At 38.0% G+C, this 20,962-nt stretch overlaps 1 protein-coding gene across 4 annotated transcripts in view; it reads left to right on the top strand.

The window, feature by feature from the left end:
* Window positions 1-20,962, top strand: part of SRPK1 (SRSF protein kinase 1) — a 92,212-nt gene that overhangs the window by 61,424 nt on the left and 9,826 nt on the right. For all 4 annotated transcript variants that reach the window (XM_068557374.1, XM_068557373.1, XM_068557372.1 and 1 more), the window contains 7 exons: window positions 5,027-5,133; window positions 6,120-6,285; window positions 7,639-7,664; window positions 8,092-8,305; window positions 8,692-9,111; window positions 9,840-9,940; window positions 17,297-17,404. In XM_068557374.1, coding sequence (XP_068413475.1) covers window positions 5,027-5,133; window positions 6,120-6,285; window positions 7,639-7,664; window positions 8,092-8,305; window positions 8,692-9,111; window positions 9,840-9,940; window positions 17,297-17,404 — 1,142 coding nt within the window. The remainder of the gene's footprint in view (window positions 1-5,026; window positions 5,134-6,119; window positions 6,286-7,638; window positions 7,665-8,091; window positions 8,306-8,691; window positions 9,112-9,839; window positions 9,941-17,296; window positions 17,405-20,962) is intronic.

The raw sequence follows: 20,962 nt of genomic DNA, 5'->3' as shown, positions 1-20,962 counted from the left end.
ATGTTTGTTCATTTGTTTTGTCTTTTATATTCCACATTAAGTGAAGTCGTACAGTGTTTGTCTTTCTCTGTCTCACTCATCTCCCCATCCATGTCACAAATGGCGAGGTTTCATTCTTTTTTATGGCTGAGTCACATTCCATTAATACATATACACCACATCATCTTTGCGTCTCTCTTTTTTTCTATATATATCTTCTGTATCTCTTTTCAACATATGGGATACTTCTATAACTGTTTAATTTCCTTGTCTGCTAATTCTAACATCTGGGTCAGTTCTGGGTCAATTTCAAATGGTTGATTTATTACTGTATCTAATTTTCAGATACATTTTCCTGCACCTTTGTTGCCTGGTAGTCTTTGATTGAGACACTGTGATTTTTACCTTGTTGGCTGCTGGATATGTTGTATAGCTATAAATCTTGAGCTTTGTTCTGGGATGCAGTTGTTACTTGGAAGCAGTTTGGTCCTTTTCAGATTTTACTTTTATGATTTGTTAGATGGCTCCAGAGCAGTGTTCAGTCTAGGGCTAATCATTCCTTCTACTGAGGCAAGGTCTTCTGAATAATCTATCCAATGCCCCATGACTATGAATTTTTCTAGTTTTTTTTTCTTAATTGAGATATAATTGACATATAACATTGTATTAGTTTTGGGTGTACAACATAATGATTTGATAGATGTATACATTGCAAAATGAGTACCATAGTAAGTTTAGTTAACATCCATCACCACACATACTTACAGTTTTTTTCTTGTGATGAGAACTTTAAGATTTACTGTCTTAGCAACTCTCAAATACACAATATAGTATTATTAACAATAGTCACCATGCTGTACATTACACACCCAGGACTTACTCATCTTTTTTTTTTTTTTAATAAATTCATTTATCTATTTATTTTTGGCTGCATTGGGTCTTTGTTGCTGCATGTGGGTTTTCTCTAGTTGTGGCGAGGTGGGGCTACTCTTCGTTGTGGTGCACGGGCTTCTCCTTGCGGTGGCTTCTCTTATTGGAGAGCACGGGCTCTAGGCGCGTGGGGCTCAGTAGTTGTGGCTCACGGGCTCCAGAGCACAGGCTCAGTAGTTGTGGTGCACGGGCTTAGTTGCTCCGCAGCATGTGGGATCTTCCTGGACCAGGCCTCGAACCCGTGTCCCCTACATTGGCAGGCGGGTTCTTAACCACTGTGCCCCCAGGGAAGTCCCAGACTTACTCATCTTATAACTGGAAGTTTGCACCTTCTGACCACCGTCACCCATTTCCCCCACCCCCCACCTTTGGCAACCACTAGTCTGTTTTCTGTATCTATGAGTTTGTTGTTTTGTTTTGTTTTTAGATTCCACATATAAGTAAGATCATACAGTATTTGTCTTTCTCTGTTTTATTTCACTTAGCATAACACCCTCAAGGTCCATCCATGTTATCACAAATGGCAAGATTTCCTTCTTCTTATGGCTAAATAATATTCCATTGTGTATGTAGACCATATTTTCTTTATCCATTCATCCATCAGTGGACACTAGGGTTGCTTCCATGTCTTGGTTATTGTAAATAATGCTGCAGTGAACATGGGGGTGCACATCTTTTTAAGTTAGTGATTTTGTTTTCTTCAGATAAATACCCAAAAGTGGAATTGCTGGAATGTATGGTAGTTCTCTTTTTAGTTTTTTTGAGGAACCTCCGTACTGTTTTCCATAGTGGCTGTACCAGTTTACATTCCCACCAACAGTGCACAAGGGCTCCTTTTTCTCCACATACTCACCAACACTTGTTATCGCTTGTCTTTTTTATAATAGCCCTTCTAACAGCTGTGAGGTGGTATATCATTGTGGTTTTGATTTGCATTTCCCTAATGATTAGTGATGTTGAACACCTTTTCATGTACCTGTTGGCCATCTGTATGTCTTCTCTGGAAAAATACGCGTTCAGATTCTTTGTTCATTTTTTAATCAGATTGGGTTTTTTTCCCCCCTATTGAGTTATATGAGTTCTTTATATATTTTTGATATTAACCCCTTATCAGGTCTTTGATTTGCAAATATTTTTTCCCATACCATAGGTTGCCTTTTCATTTTCATTTTGTTTCCTTTGCTCTGCAGAAGATTTTTAGTTTGATGTAGTCCACTTGTTCATTTTTGCTTTTGTTGACTTTGTTTTTGGTGTCAGATCCAAAATATCATCGCCAAGACCAATGTCAAGGAGCTTACCACCTGTGTTTTCTTCTAGGAGTTTTATGGTGTCAGGTCTTATGTTCAAGTCGTTAATCCATTTTGAGTTGATTTTGGGGTCTAGTGTAAGATAATGGTCCAGTTTCATTCTTTTGCATGTAGCTGTTCAGTTTTCGCCCCATGATTTATTGAAATTACTGTCCCCATTGTAAGTTCTTGGCTCCTTTGTTGTAAATTAATTGACCATATATGTGTGGATTTATTTCTGGCCTATGACTATAACTGAATTTTTCTAGTCCTTTTCATGAGACCAGATACTGTTGGAGCCCTGTGAGAATGCTGGGCACTATTCCCTCTAATCCTTTCAGATGATTTTTTTCCCCTCTAGTAGTTTCCTCATATACCTATGCTGATTACTACTCTACTGAATACTTGAGGGGCATCCCTTTGCACATCTCCAGGGTTCTCTTTCTCTGCAGCTCTCTCCTCGCTAGTATTGTTCTGTGAACCATAGCTGCTGCCTTGATCTCCCAGGACTCTCAGCTCCGTCTGTTTAACTCAAGGGGTTTGCTTGGAGAGTCTCAAGACAGTAAGAAGACAGTGATCTCTCAGGGATCACTGCCTTCTTTGCCTGATGTCCAGGGTCTTTAAATCTGTTGTTTTACGTATTTTGTCTGATTTTTTTGTTGTCGCTTAAAGCAAGAGGGTTAAGCCAGTCCCTGTTACTCCATCTTGACTGAAGCAGAAGTTCCTAGATGTATGTTTAACTCTTAAGAAATTACCAACCAGTTTTCCAAAGTGGTTGTACCATTTTATACTTCTGTTAGCATAATATGGGAGTTCTAATTGCTCCATATGCTCATCTACATTTGGTCATGTTAGTCTTTTTATTTTAGTTATTCTTTTGAGTTTGAAATAGTATCATCCTGTAATTTTGATTTGTATTTTCTGAGGTAGTCATGTCCCTTTTTTAATCTTCTTTAATTAAGAACGGTTCCTTTCATGGCATTCACTCCCCCCACCCCCGCCCCACCGGCCAGAGAATCCAGGCCAGTTGTATTGTTCCTTAATTTGGATTTGTCTGATTATTTCCTCATGATTAAGTTCATTAATCATTTTTGTCAAGTATGCTACATGGATGATGTTTTATTTTTCTCAGTGTATGATTACATCAGAGGGCACATAATGTGAATTTGTGCTTATCATTGGTGATGATATGTTTGATTACATGGTTAAGGCAGTGTCTGCTCGATTTCCCTGTTTAAAAGTATCTTTTTCCTTTTCTAATTAATAAGCAACCTATGGGGTGATAGTGTGACACTGTGAGAATTCTTTTTCCCCTAGCAGTCTTCACTTAGTAGTTTTAGTATTCATTGATTCTTATCTGAATCAGTTCAGTTATTACTGTAGTGATGGTAAAATGGTAATTTTTTATTTCTGTCATACTTTATGTATGTATTAGTTGACTTTTTCTCTGAAGAAGACATTTTCCTCCCCCGAACACACACTTATTTTAGTATCCCGTTTGGATTCATTCTGTTTTTCATTTATAAGCTAATTCATAACTTCACTCTTTAAAATGTTCTCAACTTTGGCCAGTGGCTTCTTTTTTTTTTAAATAGATTTATTTTATTTATTTATTTATTTATTTATTTATTTATTTATTTATTTATTTATTTATTGGTTGCATTGGGTCTTCGTTGCTGTGCACAGGCTTTCTCTAGTTGCGGCAAGCGGGGGCTACTCTTCGTTGAGGTGCGCTGGCTCCTCATTGCGGTGGCTTCTCTTGTTGTGGAGCACGGGCTCTAGGCGCACAGGCTTCAGTAGTTGTGTCACGTGGGCTTCCGTAGTTGTGGCTTGTGGGCTCTAGAGCACAGGCTCAGTAGTTGTGGTGCACGGGCCCAGCTGCTCTGCGGCATGTGGGATCTTCCCGGACCAGGGCTCGAACCCATGTCCCCTGCATTGGCAGGCGGATTCTTAACCAGCCAGTGGCTTCTTCAAGCTGGTTCCTGTTTCCTCCTGACGTGTTCCCTTACTGTTGGCACAGCAAGGTATTCCAGGTTTTCCCTGGAATTGACCATTTCTTTAAGGAGTCCAGGTTTTCCTTTAGCAGAGAATCTTATTTAAAACAAAAGTCTGAGTGCTAGATCATTATTACATATGTATGTCTTGACTTTCCAATTTATGTGGAAGCTTCTAGAGGTCGAAAATACCAACATCTTCTGACTAAAATCCCTGCAGTGCCCTAGCCCTGGCACTACTAGGCCCAAAGAGTATTCCTGTTATGAGGCGTGATTAGGGTGTTCATACATAAGAGAACACATGGTGGCGGTAGAATCAAGATTAGTTTTGTAAAGTAAAGAGCATAAAGCAAGTCAGTTTCCTATTTTTTTTAAATGTTGACATTTACATTTTTTAGCTCGTTTTGGTACATTGTCTTCTTTCGCTAAAGCCAAATTTATTTTTCCTTGCTTTGATACTATGAGAGTAGGCGTTGTTACCCTGGACATTAGTTTTGACATCAGGGAAGAGACTAATCAACACCTTAAGCCTAGTGCTTTTACTAATTTTATGTATATGTTTCACTTTGATTTTTATCACTGAGTGTTTTAATGTGCATAGTTTTATTAATAAACCAGCACCCCAGAGTTTTCCATATTTGGGGTATTTTCTGTGACTAAAGCATTAATTACCCTTTAGAATTTCAGAATATTGACAGCTAGATTTTCTTTTTTAGTCAAGCTCTATAACTCTTTATACTGAAAGAATACAATAATAATTTCATTGAGGTGGAACACAGCTTGTCTTGCCCCCTTTCTTCTCTTCTGTCTCCCTTTTCCTCCTTAACAAACTCCTAGATATCTGCATGGTGTTTGAAGTTTTGGGGCATCATCTGCTCAAGTGGATCATCAAGTCCAATTATCAAGGGCTTCCTCTGCCGTGTGTCAAAAAAATTATTCAACAAGTATGTATCTTAATATTTTCTGTGTGGTGGGGTTTTTTTTTAAGGTTATACTCCATTTATAGTTATTATAAAATATTGGCTATATTCCTTGTGTTGTACAGTATATCCTTGTAGCTTATTTATTTTATACATAATAGTTTGTATGTGGTAATTTTTTTAGATTCTTAAAGTGTCAGGAGTTTCCTATTTCCAATAGCATTTTTATTTTTAAAACTAGGTTTTTTTAATTGCTGAAATTATTTATTCAGCCCCTAGGGTTTATTGTGTTTATTCTGTTTTTAAATGTTTTAGTGTAACCATTTTCCCCCAGGTTAATCGTCTGTAATAATTATTAGGTGGGGAGCTGAGTGTAATGCCTGATTTTAGAAATTTGGAGCCCTTATCCAGAAGTTCTGGTTGCAAAAATTGATTATATATTAATAGAAAATTGTCAAATTTACCATCTCTTTATATAACATTATTCATGAGCATTTTCTCATATTCTAAACAGCTTTCAATATATAGTGAAGAAGTTTGTCATCAGGAAAGTGGTAATACCTCAGAGGGCTAACAGTTTGTTTAGATAATGTGTTTTGTTGGACAGAGCTCCAAACTGGGAAGCAAGAGACCTCAGTTCTTCATCAACAAGGATATTTGAATTTAAAGATACCTAAATCTCTTTCATGACCTACATTTCAGTAGTTAAAGGACAATGTCAACCGTTTATTCTTCGTCTCTGTAATGTATCAATAAATATCTCCAAATAGAATTAGCTTTGTAAAACTTGGAAGAACTTTTTATTGTAAATAAACTCTTGCCTTTGTTCATAGTTTACAGTTAATCTTTCTGGGGAAGTTTGTTGTGCTTTAAAAAAAATGCTTTCTCTGTAGAAAACGCCATATCATTTTTATTTTTTATTTTTTCAAAATGTTGTATTGTGATTTTTTTCCCTCTCCAGAAAGACTTGTATTTTGTGTTTGCAAGTCTACTGCTCTATTCCCATTCAGGTGTTACAGGGTCTGGATTATTTACACACCAAGTGCCGTATCATCCACACTGACATTAAACCAGAAAACATCTTGTTGTCAGTGAATGAACAGTACATCCGGAAGCTGGCTGCAGAAGCAACAGAATGGCAGCGATCTGGAGCTCCTCCACCTTCTGGATCTGCAGGTATATTTTCTTTGGGGACTTCACTTTCATTAGAAGTTAAGAGAACTTCTTGTTTTTATTCCATTACCTGACAGTTAAGTAAAAGTAAAGCACCACTAATTCATTTAACAGTAAGATATAATAAGTACTTATATAAGAAATAGTTCCAGCCTTCAAAAGACATTTTATACTCAGTATTATTCCCATAGGGGAAGAAGACTGTGCCTTTTAGGTCCAGATATGTTGTGTATTATAAAAGCTGATTCATGTTGTTGTTAAAATGTTTTCTCTTGTGATTTGATGGTCTTTTTTGATGTTCATACATGCTCACCTATGTGAATCAGTGATCCCTGTGCAGGGGCAAGATAACATTGCCAGTAAGAGCTTGGGTTTAAGCACTGGAGTGGACATACCTATTTTGAATCCTCGGTTCATTCATTGAATGACCTTGGGCACATGACTTGACTTCTTTTTTCTCAGGCAGGAGTTACTGGGATTAAATTTCATGTTAAAGCAGTTAGTAGTATGCCACACAGTACTATGCGTTAAATAAATGGTGGCTACTATGATTATGATGACTTTTTTCCATTTGTGGTACAGATTTTAATTTTAGTAGTTTAATTATATTTGAGGAACTCTCTTGATCCTCAGGTTGAAATATCAATTATCCAGAGACTTCCTTTGAAAAAGAAAACCTACAAAGGGAGCAAGGGGCAATTGTTCAATGGGCATAGAATTTCATTTTTGCACAATGAAAAAGTTCTAGAAATGTTACACAACTATGTGAAATTAACACTACTGAACTGTATGCTTGAGGATGGTTAAGAGGGAAATTTTATATTACAAGTTTCTTACCACAATTTAAAAAAAATTTTTTTTTTTTTTTTTTTTAAGGAAGACTGAAGATCCTACCTCCCACCTAAGCTAAACTAATATCCATAACATGCTATGTAATAAATTACTGTAGCTTTTGATGCCACTCTCCTTTTAAAACTGACAAGTGTCACAGGGAAGAATTAGTCCTGGGTGGGGATGAGAGGGTTGTTGCCTGTCCTTTTCTGTTTTAAGCAGTACATGGGAATGAGTTTTTAGCAACATTAATGATGTAAATCAGAAAGGAAGACTTGGTTCTTTGCATATATTGATGCTACCTGGAGAAGAATTTATTTAAATTTATTTTAAGTTTGTTGACTTTTGTATGCATTGTTTGTTCTTTTAAAAAAAATAATGTTGCTTCTACCAAAATTGCTTAAAAACAGTAGTTCTCTCTACAATATAAACTGTACAAGAAAGACTTTTCATTCTGGTAGGGTGTCTTGGTTTATATTTCCTGCTGAATGCCAGGATTCTTACTTGGTTTTCTTTTCTTTTCAGTCAGTACTGCACCCCAGCCTAAACCAGTAAGTATAAGGTGTTTCTATATTTAATTCTGATCTATGGGCAATGGGCAGGGATTCTTCTGTTATGGATCACAGTTTATTTATAGTTTGGAAACCAGAGAAAAAAAATATTCCTGCGCTTCTGTAATTTTCTCCAATAAATTCCTGTGCATCTTCAGCAAGTTTGTACTGGTGACGTTTCCATAAATTTGAGCATGAGAGTGGACCAGCCCCACAGACTGTTCAGAGGACCAAGATTTGTTGTTAATTTTGTTTTAATTTGGTTTCTTAAGAGTATCTGCATTTTTTAAATTAATGAAAAGCTTAAGTGCTATGTTAGGACAAGAGTGGAATTTAATTAAGAAGTAATTAAAATGAACAGTTATCTCCAACTGGGGATAATGGATTAGCCACCTGAAGGCTTTATCTGTTTGTAATCTCCGCCCAGGCTGACAAAATGTCAAAGAATAAGAAGAAGAAATTGAAGAAGAAGCAGAAGCGCCAGGCAGAATTACTAGAGAAGCGAATGCAGGAAATTGAGGAAATGGAAAAAGAGTCGGGCCCTGGGCAAAAAAGACCAAACAAGCAAGAAGAATCAGAGAGTCCTGTTGAAAGACCCTTGAAAGAGAACCCACCTAATAAAATGACCCAAGAAAAACTTGGTATAAATAGAGCATCACAAAAATTACTTTATAGCAAACTTTAACATTAATTTATCATTGTTTTATAATATAGTGGTTTCATGCATATACAGCATCTCTGGGGGTGTCGTTATACAGTAAGAATACAGAATTTGTCATAAATGTTAGGTAGGTAATATTCAAATGTAATTTCTAACTTTTCTCAGGAAATGCAACGTAGACCTCATTTAGCTATTGGGTAAGAATAAGAAGATCTTTGTCCTTTCGTAAATAGATTTTAGATGTGCAGTCATGTTTTTATGTCACCCTGTATAAGTTCTAGAAAACGTTTTAATCTTGTGGAGAGATTTTTTTTGTTCTTTCATGCGTATGCATACACGTACATCCTTTTTGTCTTTGTTCCTTAGAAGAGTCAAGTACCATTCACCAGGATCAAACATTTACAGAACATGGTGTAGAGGGTGGTGCAGCAGAAATAAATTGCAATGGAGTAATTGAAGTCGTTAATTATACTGAGAACAATAATAAAGAAACATTGAGGCTTAAAGAGGATCTACATAATGCTAATGACTGTGATGTCCAAAATTTGAAGCAGGAACCTAGTTTTCTAAGTTCCCAAAATGGAGACAGCAGCACATCTCAAGAAACAGACTCCTGTACACCTGTAACCTCTGAGGTGTCAGATACCATGATGTGCCAGTCTTCATCAAATGTAGACCGGTCATTCAGTGAACAGGACATTAGCCAACTTCAAGAAAGCATTCGAGCAGAGATACCCTGTGAAGATGAGCAAGAGCAAGAACATAATGGACCACTAGACAACAAAGGTACTTCCCCAGTACTCCTTCCCTGCATAACATATTCATGAATTTCTAATAAGTCAGACAGACAAAGACAAATAATGTATGTTATCACTTATCTGTGGAACCTAAAAAATAAAACAGATGAATTCAGCAAAACAGAAACAGACTCTCAGGTATAGAGAACGATAGGTGGTTACCAGTGTGGAGAGGGAGGAGGGGATTGAGAGGAACAAGCTACCATATATAATAAAATAGATAGGCTACAGGGATATATTGTACAGCACAGGGAAATATAGCATTACTTTGTGGTGACTTTAAATGGAATATAATCTATAAAAATGCTGAGTTGCTATGTTTTATACCTGAAACTAGTATGTTGTAAATCAGCTATACAATTTTTTAAAGTTCACCACATAGAAAAAAATTTTTCATGAATTTCTAAACTAAAAGTACCATTGTTGTTATAAATATAGCTTTACAGCAGGTGTCCACGTTACCTTCAATGTGTAAATGTGTAGCTCAATTTGATTTTTATTGGTTAAACAGTGAGTATACAGCATTTTACTTGTTGCTGTGAAGGCAGAGGTTTTAATTCTGGGAAGTCAGGGTGTTGCTTTACTTGGTTTATTATAGAAAATTTATTGTAGGTTGCCAGTTGGGGGCCTGGGTGAATTACTTCATAGAGTTTTATTAACCTTTGGATATTTCTGTGTTCATTGAACAGTCTTATTGATGATACCTGTTGTCTATAGGAAAATCCACTGCTGGAAATTTTCTTGTTAATCCCCTTGAGCCAAAAAATGCAGAAAAGCTCCAAGTGAAGATTGCTGATCTTGGAAATGCCTGTTGGGTGGTAAGTTAAACTTGTCTCAGTCTTTTGAAGTGACTGGGGATAAATGAGAACTTGGACTTAGTTGTGCTAAAAGAAGAAAACATCTGCAGTACTATACCCAAATTGCCAGTTAACATTTTAGTGAACTTTTTTTTTACTTTTTGTTTTAACCATTTACACGAGTAGAGAGAATGGTATGATCCTGCCCCTATTCCAGGTACCTGTCACCCAGATTCAGTAATGTCAACTCCTGGCCGGTTTTGTTTTATCTATATCCTCATTGACTTTCATACTCTCAATGCCCACGTTCATACTTTCCCCCTATATTTAAAATCAGCATCTGACTTATTAATTGTAACCTTTTAATTCATTTAATATATTTCGAACACTTTTGTCAACCAGAAATTTACATCAAATTCAGTTGGTTATGTGGTATTTGCCAGTATACTATAACCTTTACATACTCTTGACAGTTCTTTGTGATGAACATCTTTGCTCATGAGTCTTTTGAAGTTGACCTGAGGACATGTCCTAGATATGAAATTACTAAGTCAGAAGTTGGGTACTTTTTTTTTTTTTTTTTAATTTTTATTTTATTTATTTATGGCCGTGTTGGGTCTTCGTTTCTGTGCGAGGGCTTTCTCTAGTTGTGGCAAGTGGGGGCCACTCTTCATCGCGGCGCGTGGGCCTCTCACTATCGTGGCCTCTCTTGTTACAGAGCACAGGCTCCAGACGCGCAGGCTCAGCAATTGTGGCTCACGGGCCTAGTCGCTCCGCGGCATGTGGGATCTTCCCAGACCAGGGCTCGAACCCGTGTTCCCTGCATTGGCAGGCAGATTCTCAACGACTGCGCCACCAGGGAAGCCCTGGGTACTTTTTTTAAAGGAGGTTTTTGACGTATAGTGTCATATTAATACTGTTGTTTACCAGTATTAAGAATGCTTTTTGTGTTATTTTTAATGAATATCTTTAAAAAATCTACAATAGAATGATTTGCACATAAATGATACTATTCAAAGAGCTATATGCTTTGTAAACAGGGATGTTGGAGACTATTGAGGCAAAATCCACTTTAATAGGTCTTAGGTTTACTTTTGTACTTCAAATTCCCTATTCCACATGACATCCTATATCTAGTGGTTCATAACCTAGAAGGATCTCACTTTCAATATCGATTCTAGAATATCGTGATAACTTTGTGGAAAAAATGAAGTCAGCGCTTAGCACTGACTGATAGAAATGTAGAAAAGCTTTTCAAGGAATTAGAATTATTTTACCATGCCACCAGACAGTCCAGGCCACCATATATTTTCACCTGGATGACTACATTAGCCTCCTCACTTCTCTCTTCTGTTGTCCTTCCCTCTTACTGACTGTTCTCAACATAGCTATCAGAGTGATGCTTTTAAATGCAAGTCACGTCAGATATTCTTAAAACCTTGTGGTGGCTTCCTTCAGAATGAGTGCCAGAGTCCCTACCATGGCCCACACACCACCAAGCAAAAAACACTTATTATTTCTTCTGCCTGGAATTCTCTTCCCAAGATAATATGTATAATTCACTCCTTCATTTTCTTCAAGTTCCTATTGAGGTGTCATCTTAACCAGGGAGATCTTCCGCTGAACACCTAACATACAGTAATTAGCAAACCACCACTCTTTACACCCATTTTCTTTTTCTTCCTCTCCTCCCTCAATTTTTTTTTCTCCACAGCACTTAACCCAATCTGATACTAGATATTTGTTTGTTTAATATCCCTCTCGCTATAATGTATGTCCCATCACAGCAGAGATTTTTTTCATTCACTGCTGTATCTATGGGACTTAGAACAGTGCCTGATACATAGGAGGTACTCATTAAATATTTAAGTAAAACAATTATAGAGGAAAATATTGACTCTAACAAATATCACATGGTATAAACTTCAAATGTTTGTCAGTTTTCTGCTCACATAATGTTTCAAGCTCCTTTGCCTTTGTGTTTGGAACACCTTGCTTCATGCCTGCGTTATGCATTTGGCATACTCTGCTTTATTTGGGTGCAGTCTTTCCTGTCATTTTTACTACAACAGAATCAATCTCTCTCTCTTCAACTATTATATACATTTTTTAATGTGTCTCTATGCTAAAATGACTTTACATTCTTCTCATCCATTTATTCATTCAGCAAATATATGGGCACATATTCTGACCTGGGCACTAAGACAGTGGTGAACTGGACATGGGTGCCTTGTCCTGCTGGATCCTGGTCTAATCTCACATCTTGTTGGTCTCTTAAGCACAGGAGCGTGTGCTATTTGGTAATGGAATTTTACATGATTTTCAAAGAGCTTGATTTTTAAAAATATTATACTTTTGCTCATCAGTTATGCACATGAATATATAGTTTAGGGACACTTAAATAGATTTTGATTCAAAAATCTGTCCCCCCCTCCCTTTGCCAATTTGTCACTCCCCACGTGAGGGTATTTACCTTCGCATTGCTAATAAATAACTTGGGTATATTGCTTCCAATTCTTTTTTTCAGTTTTAGGTATTTCTGCCTCCTGGAAAGTAGGACTTATCTACCACTACACCCATCCCCTATCTTGTCAGTTTAATATGACTTTTGGCTAAATGATTCCATGTTTACATTATTAGGACTCTAATGCTGTCTTCAGCTGAACTAAGCATATATTGTGGTATGATTCCTTTTCCTTTTCTGCCTAACACTGTGTTTCATTTGCTTAGTTGTCTTTGTATTACTTATCACTTAATTCCACCCCACACTTTGATCCAGTGCTATGATTACACTTTAATACACATGGATACCTTGGGTATTGTTTCAACTTTTTCTTCCTAAAGAGCTCTATCCTGGAACCTGTGCTCTGCTAATCTGTGTTCATCTCTTGGGTTGCCCTGTAGGCTTGCTGCATCACTGCCATTTGGGATTTCCTTTCATAATCATCCTGGAGATTATTTTTATATCCTGTTTCCTGTCTCTCTGATCTTCTTTCTTGGTTTACTCCATCACGGTTTTTGTTTGGTTTTGTTTGTTTTAACATCTTTATTTAGAGTATAATTGCTTTACAATGGTGTATTAGTTTCTGCTTTATGTCAAAGTGAATCAGCTATACCTATACATATATCCCCACATCTCCTCCCTCTTGCATCTCCCTCCCACCCTCCCTATTTTGTTTGTTTGTTTGAAGTATATACAACTTTTAGTAGCTTCCTCAGAAAGGGTGTGTGTGATTGAGGGAGTGGGCATCCTTGTATGTCTAATAATGTCTTTATTCTGGTTTTACACTCAGTTGGCTGCATGTAAAATTCTAGGTTGAAAATCGTTTTCCCTCAGAATGTTTGTCATTGCTCCATTGTTTTCTAGTTTCCCGTCTTATTGCTGCTAAAAGACCAAAGTCATTCTGATTCTTGGACCTTTGTATGAAGCCTTTTCCCCTGTGAAAGTCTGCAGGATCATTTCACAGCGATGTGCCTCATGAGGTCTGTTTTGATCAATTAGCTAAGGGACCCAGTGTGCACTTTCAATATTGAAACTCTGGTTCTTTGTTTTTGATTCTTTCTTGATTTTTTTTCTTTTTTTTTAATTCTGTAGCTCTGAAATCTCATTATTCAAATGTTAGATTTATGCAGGTTCTCTCATTTTCTTACCTTTCTCTCCTATTTTCTAGTATTTTTCTTTTTGCTTATTTTCTGGGAGGTTTCTCAGCTTGTTCTTTTAAGCCTTATTTTTTCTTATTTCTCCTATTATATCCTTACCTTCCAAGAGTTCTTTGGTTCCCTGATTATCTCTGAGAGGATATTGATTATTTTTTCATTTTTGACATTTTCTTCTTTTTTTTTTTAAATATTCATTTTATCAACCTGTAATTCACAGGTGTCTGATTTTTTTTTTGTCTGCTTTGGGTCTTCCTTCGTTGCTGCATGCGGGCTTTCTCTAGTTGCGGTGAGCAGGATCTGCTCTTTGTTGCGGTGTGGTGGCTTCTCTTGTTGCAGAGCACAGGCTCTAGGCACATGGGCTTCAGTAGTTGCGGCACGTGGGCTCAGTAGTTGTGGCTCGTGGGCTCTAGAGCACAGGCTCAGTAGTTGTGGCGCACAGGCTTAGTTGCTCCACGGCATGTGGGATCTTCCTGGACCAGGGATCGAACCCATGTCGCCTGCATTGGCAAGTGGATTCTTAACCACTGTGCCACCAGGGAAGTCCTCTTCTTCTTTATATAGTGTCTCTTGCCTTCTTTGTTCAGGATCATTAAACAAAAAACTGACCATACGAATGGAGTGCCAGAAAGCCGTTTGGAAGCTTTGTGCCTGGGTGGGTCTTGTTGACTGTCATTCACTATAAAATGATGTGTCTGAGCTATTTCATTTCATCCTCAGATGTCAGGGTCTTGGATTGGTCATACTTCCCACAGAAAACTTACAGTCTTCCTCAGATCTCTTACCCGGGGAGTGAATGCCTGGCTGCTAGTGTTTTGGAAACTGAGTTAAGCAAGAAAACTGGGGTTCAGTATGCACTTACATATATAGTCACTTAATTTCCCTGTTTTCAGAATAGTACTCTCCCCTCAACCATGCCGAGCACCCTCCAGAACTGTTTTACCCACTCCAGAGGAAACCTCTAAGTGTCTGTCAGGCCAGGGGAAGGCTGTTATACTGCATCATGCCCTGTGTTCTGGAGCAGTTTCTTTAAAAGATACTCTAAAGCAGTATTCCTTTGTTGAATCCCACCCTCCCTGCTACTTCCAGAGATACCTGATAACCACCGAATCCTGAGCCTTGGGAGGACTCCTGTGGAATGCCTCACACTGCTTCTCCGCTTTCACCAGTGGCTTATTCAGCTTTCTTGGATCCATTAAGACACTTGCCAGTGATCTCTCTGCTTTCCAGCTTCTAAATAGTATTGCTCTGACTTCTTTGCCTTCTCTGTCTTTGTCAGTTTATGCTTTAAAAGTTAACATTGGATTCGCTACAAAAGTGGAGTTTCAGGAGTGAGTGGATGTGTATGTTTCCAATCCACCTTCTTTACTTTTGCTGATTCTTGAGCTCATTTATCATTTACAGTGTATTTGTAAAGCAGTAGTGAGGCACGATGAGTAAAGACAACTCCCTTGAACAGCATGTTCATTTTTCTAACTGTATCACCTGTAGTACATTTCCATTTCAAACTCAGTATCTGAACCCATTGTTTTCCTGTAAAACCACTTCCCTCTCTAAGTCTCTCCATCCATGTTTTTGTCGACAGCCTCTACCACAAAGTTCTTTTTGACTCTTCCTCCTGTCTCCCACTTGAATTGAATTTTTAAATTGTGCTCATTCTTTCTGTGAATGTCCTTGGTTTTAACTCGTCCTTCTCCTATTTCCACAGCCATTGTTCAGATGTTCATTACTAAGCCTAAATCTGGCCACAAACCAGAGGATTACTGGAATGGTGTTCTCAGAGGTCCTATCAGTCTTCTTACAGGACACTGTCCTGTTGACTAACGTGCAGTGGTGTTCTCTTGTCTGCCAGATGAAATCGAAACTCTTCAACCTAGCAGTCAGCTATGTTTGACTTTAGCAAATGTCTTTCTGTGCCTTTATTTATGATGTTCCCTCCACCTGAAGTACTTTTTGCTCTTTTGCACATTTAGTCCAGTACTACCCTGTGGAGCTCTGGTCAATGCTGGTTTTTCTACCTGAAGCTTTCTCTGCCTAATTTCTCCTGTTCACAAATGCTGTTCCTTGTTTTTTTTTTCTTTTTAATTTTAATAGGATTAGAAAATCATCTTTCACACTACATGTTGTAGTATTATCTGAATTTTGTTTCCTGTGTATGACTCATTTGAAGCTTCTTTTTTCTGTATTATTTTTTATTATGGAAAATTTCAAACCTATACAAAAGTAGAGAGTAGAATGAACTCCCCTGCCGTTATACTAGTGTCACCCAGCAATTATCAACTCATTGCCTGTTTTTCACCTATATCCCCACCCTGCCACCCACTCCAGGTCATTTTGAAGTATATCCCAGGCATCTTATTTTCATTTGTAAATATGGCTTTCTAAAAAATGATTTTTTTTTTTTTTTAATAAATGTATTTATTTATTTTTGGCTGCGTTGGGTCTTCGTTGCTGCGCGTGGGCTTCCTCTAGTTGTGGCAAGTGGGGGCTACTCTTCGCAGCAGTGTGCGGGCTTCTCACTGCGGTGGCTTCTCTTGTGGGGCACGGGCTCTAGGCGCATGGGCTTCAGTAGTTGTGGCATGCGGGCTCAGTAGTTGTGGCTTGCGGGCTGTAGAGCGCAGGCTCAGTACTTGTGGCACACGGGCTTAGTTGATCCGCGGCATGTGGGATCTTCCGGGACCAGGGCTTGAACCCGTGTCCCCTGCATTGGCAGGCGAATTCTTTTTTTTTTTTTTTTTTTAATCAGTCATCAGTTTTATACACATCACTTTATACATGTCAATCCCAATCGCCCAATTCAACACACCACCATCCCCACCCCACCGCAGTTTTCCCCCCTTGGTGTCCATATGTTTGTTCTCTACATCTGTGTCTCAACTTCTGCCCTGCAGCCCGGTTCATCTGTACCATTAAAAAATGATTCTTTTAAGGTAACCATGACACCATTGTTACACCTAAAAAGGTTGACAGTTCACTAATATCAAATATTCAGTCAGTTTTGCCAGTTATCTCATAAACATTCTTCTAATTTTGTTTGTTTAGAACAAGATCCAAATAAAATCCATGAATGCCAGACTGGGTGCTGTGTCTCTTAAGTTGCTTTTATATAGAGGTTTTCCCTTTCTTTCCCATACATGTGTTAAAGAAACGTTTTGCTGATTGCATCCCCTTGATGCTTAACATGGTCTCTGTTTCCCCAAGATTCGTGTTTGACATTTTTGGAGGAGTGAGGGAGGCAAAAGAGAAAGAGGGCAAGAAGTCTTTATAGGTGGTGTTTATAAGGTTCTTAAAACTTGAAACTTACATCTTTTATTTTCCTATAATGAGCACACAGCAAGAAGAGTTTGAACTGAACCTAAATTGGTATCATTTATTTGTTGAAATGCAAGTTATTAATTTTAGACAAATGAACAACTTAATTTTTGTTTGGAGTAATAGTTTTCCATTTCTTAAAAAGTGATTGTTATTTCCTAACCTGTGTATCTATATTAAGTTCAGGCTCATGTTTAGAGAAATAATTTGGAGTAGACAGCATATAAAGAAAAGTGCTGTTTGGAGCTAATAACATCTAAATGATACTTAAGAAATTAGCCACATGGGAACTTTGGTTTGGGGAAAGCTCCCTGAACTTATTTTAATCTCCATTATTAAGCAATCATGACTTGTTACTTTTTAGAATAAAGGAATTTTTAAATACTGTTTCTTTCTTCATTTACTCAGCACAAACATTTCACAGAAGATATTCAAACAAGGCAGTATCGCTCCTTGGAAGTTCTGATAGGATCTGGCTATAATACCCCTGCTGACATTTGGAGCACAGCCTGCATGGTAATGTTTTTCCCATTGACTTAAACTTGTTATGTGGTAATTTGCTAATTTCAGTAGACCAGCTGATTAACAGAAAAGGATTTTTTTTCTGACTCATCACTGGCACTCTGAATCCCGTGTCTGGAGAGGTCTGAATTTAAAAGCTTAGTTACAAACATCTGACATTCCGTTCATGTCCTGCCAAATTCCTGTTAGGTGAAGGAACCAAATGTTTCCTACTACAGATTGGGGTTGCTGGGTGGCTAAAAACAACTGCTCAGACAGGGTGTTGCTTTTTGATGATGAGAGGTTACCCTTACCCTTGCCCTCTCAGCTCTGATCTATTTTCAGATTAGGGAAAACCCTGGAAACTGCTTCATTCTGTACAGTTTAGCAGTCACTCACCATCTTTGCACCTCACAGGATATGAAGCTCAGTCATCCATGGATTCATAAGTTGCTGCTTTGTCCTTGTCAGGCAACTACTCAAGCAGTCAGACTTAGTTGATATTAAATGACTTCCCACAGATAGCCTCATGTTGGAACATATTGTTTCCTGAAGTGGAGTGTACTCTTCAATTTGTAATTGTGGATTTACTTTTTTCTCTTCCACTTATTATAAGTACTGGCAGGAACCATGTCTATAATGTATAGCTAAGTGTCTGGTGCAGGGCCTGGGACATTTTGAGTGGGTGCAATGCACTGCTAATGCCAACTTCCCAGAGTTATCACAGACTTCACAGATTAAAGGCATAGTTTTCCACGAGACTACCCTCACTTCAGACACCAGCTGCAAGCTCTGGGGTCCACAGGCCACCTTCACCTCCTGACCATCTGGCTACAAATTGGGAGTTTCCATTGTCCTTTCAGATTCAGTAGTTTGCTAGAATGACTCACAGAACTAAGGGAAGTGCTAAAATATTACAGTTTTGATATAAAGGTTACAAATCAGGACCAGCCAAATGAAGACATGCATACAGTGAGGTCTGAGAGGGTACCAAAGGTGAAGCTTCTGTGTCCTTAGGACACATCAGTTTCCTGGCACGTCAGTGTGTATCACCAACCAGGGAAGTTCACCCAAGCTTTAGATGCCCAAAGTTTTTACTGAGATTTCGTTACTTGGGCATGATTTATTGAATCATTGGTCATGTGGTTGAACTCAGTCTCCAGCCCCCTTCCCTTCCCAAGAGGTTGGGGGGTCAGTTTTGACAACACTCAGCCCAAAGCCTCAACCCTCTAATTGTACAGTTGGTCTTGTCCAACTTGGTGGCATATCCAGCCCCCCTCTTGAAACTGTGTCTAGGGGCCCACTGTGAGTCACCTCATCAGTATAAACTTAAGTGTGGTCCGAAGGGGCCCACCATGAATAACAAAAGGCACATTTATCACTTGGAAAGCCCAAGAGTTGAGAGGCTTCCTCCCGGGAAACAGAACAAGATCAAACAAATTCTTTAGTATACAATAGTATTTAATAAATATTTGTGGACCATCAAATGAGTGAACTAAATCAGAAACATATTAAACTGTCATTTCAAGTAACATTTAGTATTTACAGTCAACTTTGGGGAAAACTTAAAAGAGAAAGGACAGACTGGAAGCCCCAACCTGTTTTGGGTCATAGATTTCTTTGACGCTCACATTCCTGAAAACCTTTGTCTTCCAAAGATAATAAAGTTAAAACCATGTTGTTAATATGGCATGACCTTTTAAATTATTTTGTTATGGCATGTCTGTGGTCTTTTAAGGGGGAGGGCTGTCTAAATTGAAGATGATTTGGTATTGTGTGCACAAGATGAAAGAACATTGGAAGAAAATCTTCTTTCTTGCCATACTTTAAAGCTTTGTGTTGAGGAATTTGATTTGGATTGAGTTGGTAGAGGAAATAATTGATAGAGATGCCGCCATACAAAACACAGCTAGTTTGTAGGTGGCATCTGATTTATTATGATGTGGTTCTTAGTAGTGGGTTAATTGAGGGCAGTAGGTCCTGCCTGCTATGTAACATAGTATGTACAGTGTCAGGCTTAAGAAGGCAAGAAGGCAAAAAAGATGAAAGGGGGGTGGATTAACCTTGGCCCCTCTTTGTACCAGCTCATGTGCAGGAATTTTCTTAACCAAAGGGGGGAAAGCACTTACCTGACTTGAGACAATATCATGAAAACTTGAGCCCCATTTGTTCCCCCAAATTTCTCTCGTTTTGCTAATAGACGTAGAAAAAGTGCTTTAAATTTCACCATACTCAGAGAATAAAAATAAACCTTGAAATATCAGAAGTGCCTGGAGAGATGGATCATCCTTCATCTAGTACAATTAATTGATGGAAAGATTGGGACCCTTTCTGAGGTAAAAAGGCAAGTTATGAGATTGCCTACCACTTCAGTGATTGAGACTACAAAGTTAGAAGGACAGTTATAAGAAGGGAATGCTCTGTGAAGAACATTAAGAATTAATAAAGAATAGATGTTTTAAAATTCTCCAAACGTTCTATGGACTTTGACAAATTTGTAATGACATGTATCTACTATTATAGTATCATACAGCATAGTTTCACTGCCCTAAGAATCCTCTGTGCTCTGCCTCTTCATCCATCTGCACCCCCTGCCAACCCCTGGCCACCACTGATGTTTTTATTGTCTCTATAGTTTTGCCTTTTCCAGAATGTCATAGTTGGAATCATACAGTATAATTCAGGTTAGCTTTTTTTCACTTTATAATATCATTTACGGTTCCTCCATGTCTTTTCATGACTTGATAGCTCATTCCTTTTTGTCACTGAATAATATTCCATTATCTGGATATACCAGCACACTGGATTTATTATACGTTCCCTGATTTTGCCTCTGTCTGTTAGCATGACCCTGACTGACGTAAAATAGGCCCTTTGGTCAGTGTGAGACAAGCACAGGAGTGGGCACCGCAGGTTAGCTTTTTTCCCTTTATAATATCATTTACGGTTCCTCCATGTCTTTTCATGACTTGATAAGCTCATTCCTTTTTGTCACTGAATAATATTCCATTATCTGGATGTACCAGCACACTGGATTTATTATACCTTCCCTGATTTTGCCTCTGTCTGTTAGCATGACCCTGACTGACATAAAATAGGCCCTTTGGTCAGTGTGAGACAAGCACAGGAGTGGGCACCAGGAGCCATGGATTCTAGGATGGACTTGGCCTTTCCGTTCTGGTCAGTTTTCTCATCTGTAAAGGAAAGATGTTCAACTAGGTGTTTTGTAATCTAGAGTTTCTACTAGTTTTCATTTCTGATGTTGTGATCTTTCGGTTTGGTTTGGTTTTATTACTGTTATTTATAAAATTGTAACTACTAGCAACTACCTTATGTTCCAAAAATAAAGTTCTTTTAGAGAACTTTAGGTAACTAGTTATAAGTATCTAGGTGGAAAATTTTATAATATTTTAAACTTTTAGAAAACTATCTACTTTTTTTTTTTTTTAGCTTTAATATCTTCACTGAATCCCCCACTATGAGATGGAAAAATTTAAGTACTGGTTTCAGAAGAGACTGACAAACTTTGATGAATAAGAATCACAAATTGTTTCTGTTCTGCTTTGAGACCGT

Source organism: Eschrichtius robustus, chromosome 12 (assembly GCF_028021215.1).
Source record: "Eschrichtius robustus isolate mEscRob2 chromosome 12, mEscRob2.pri, whole genome shotgun sequence".
NCBI lineage: Eukaryota > Metazoa > Chordata > Mammalia > Artiodactyla > Eschrichtiidae > Eschrichtius > Eschrichtius robustus.
Note: the sequence above shows the minus strand (reverse complement) of the source record. Positions and strands in the feature narration are given on the sequence as shown.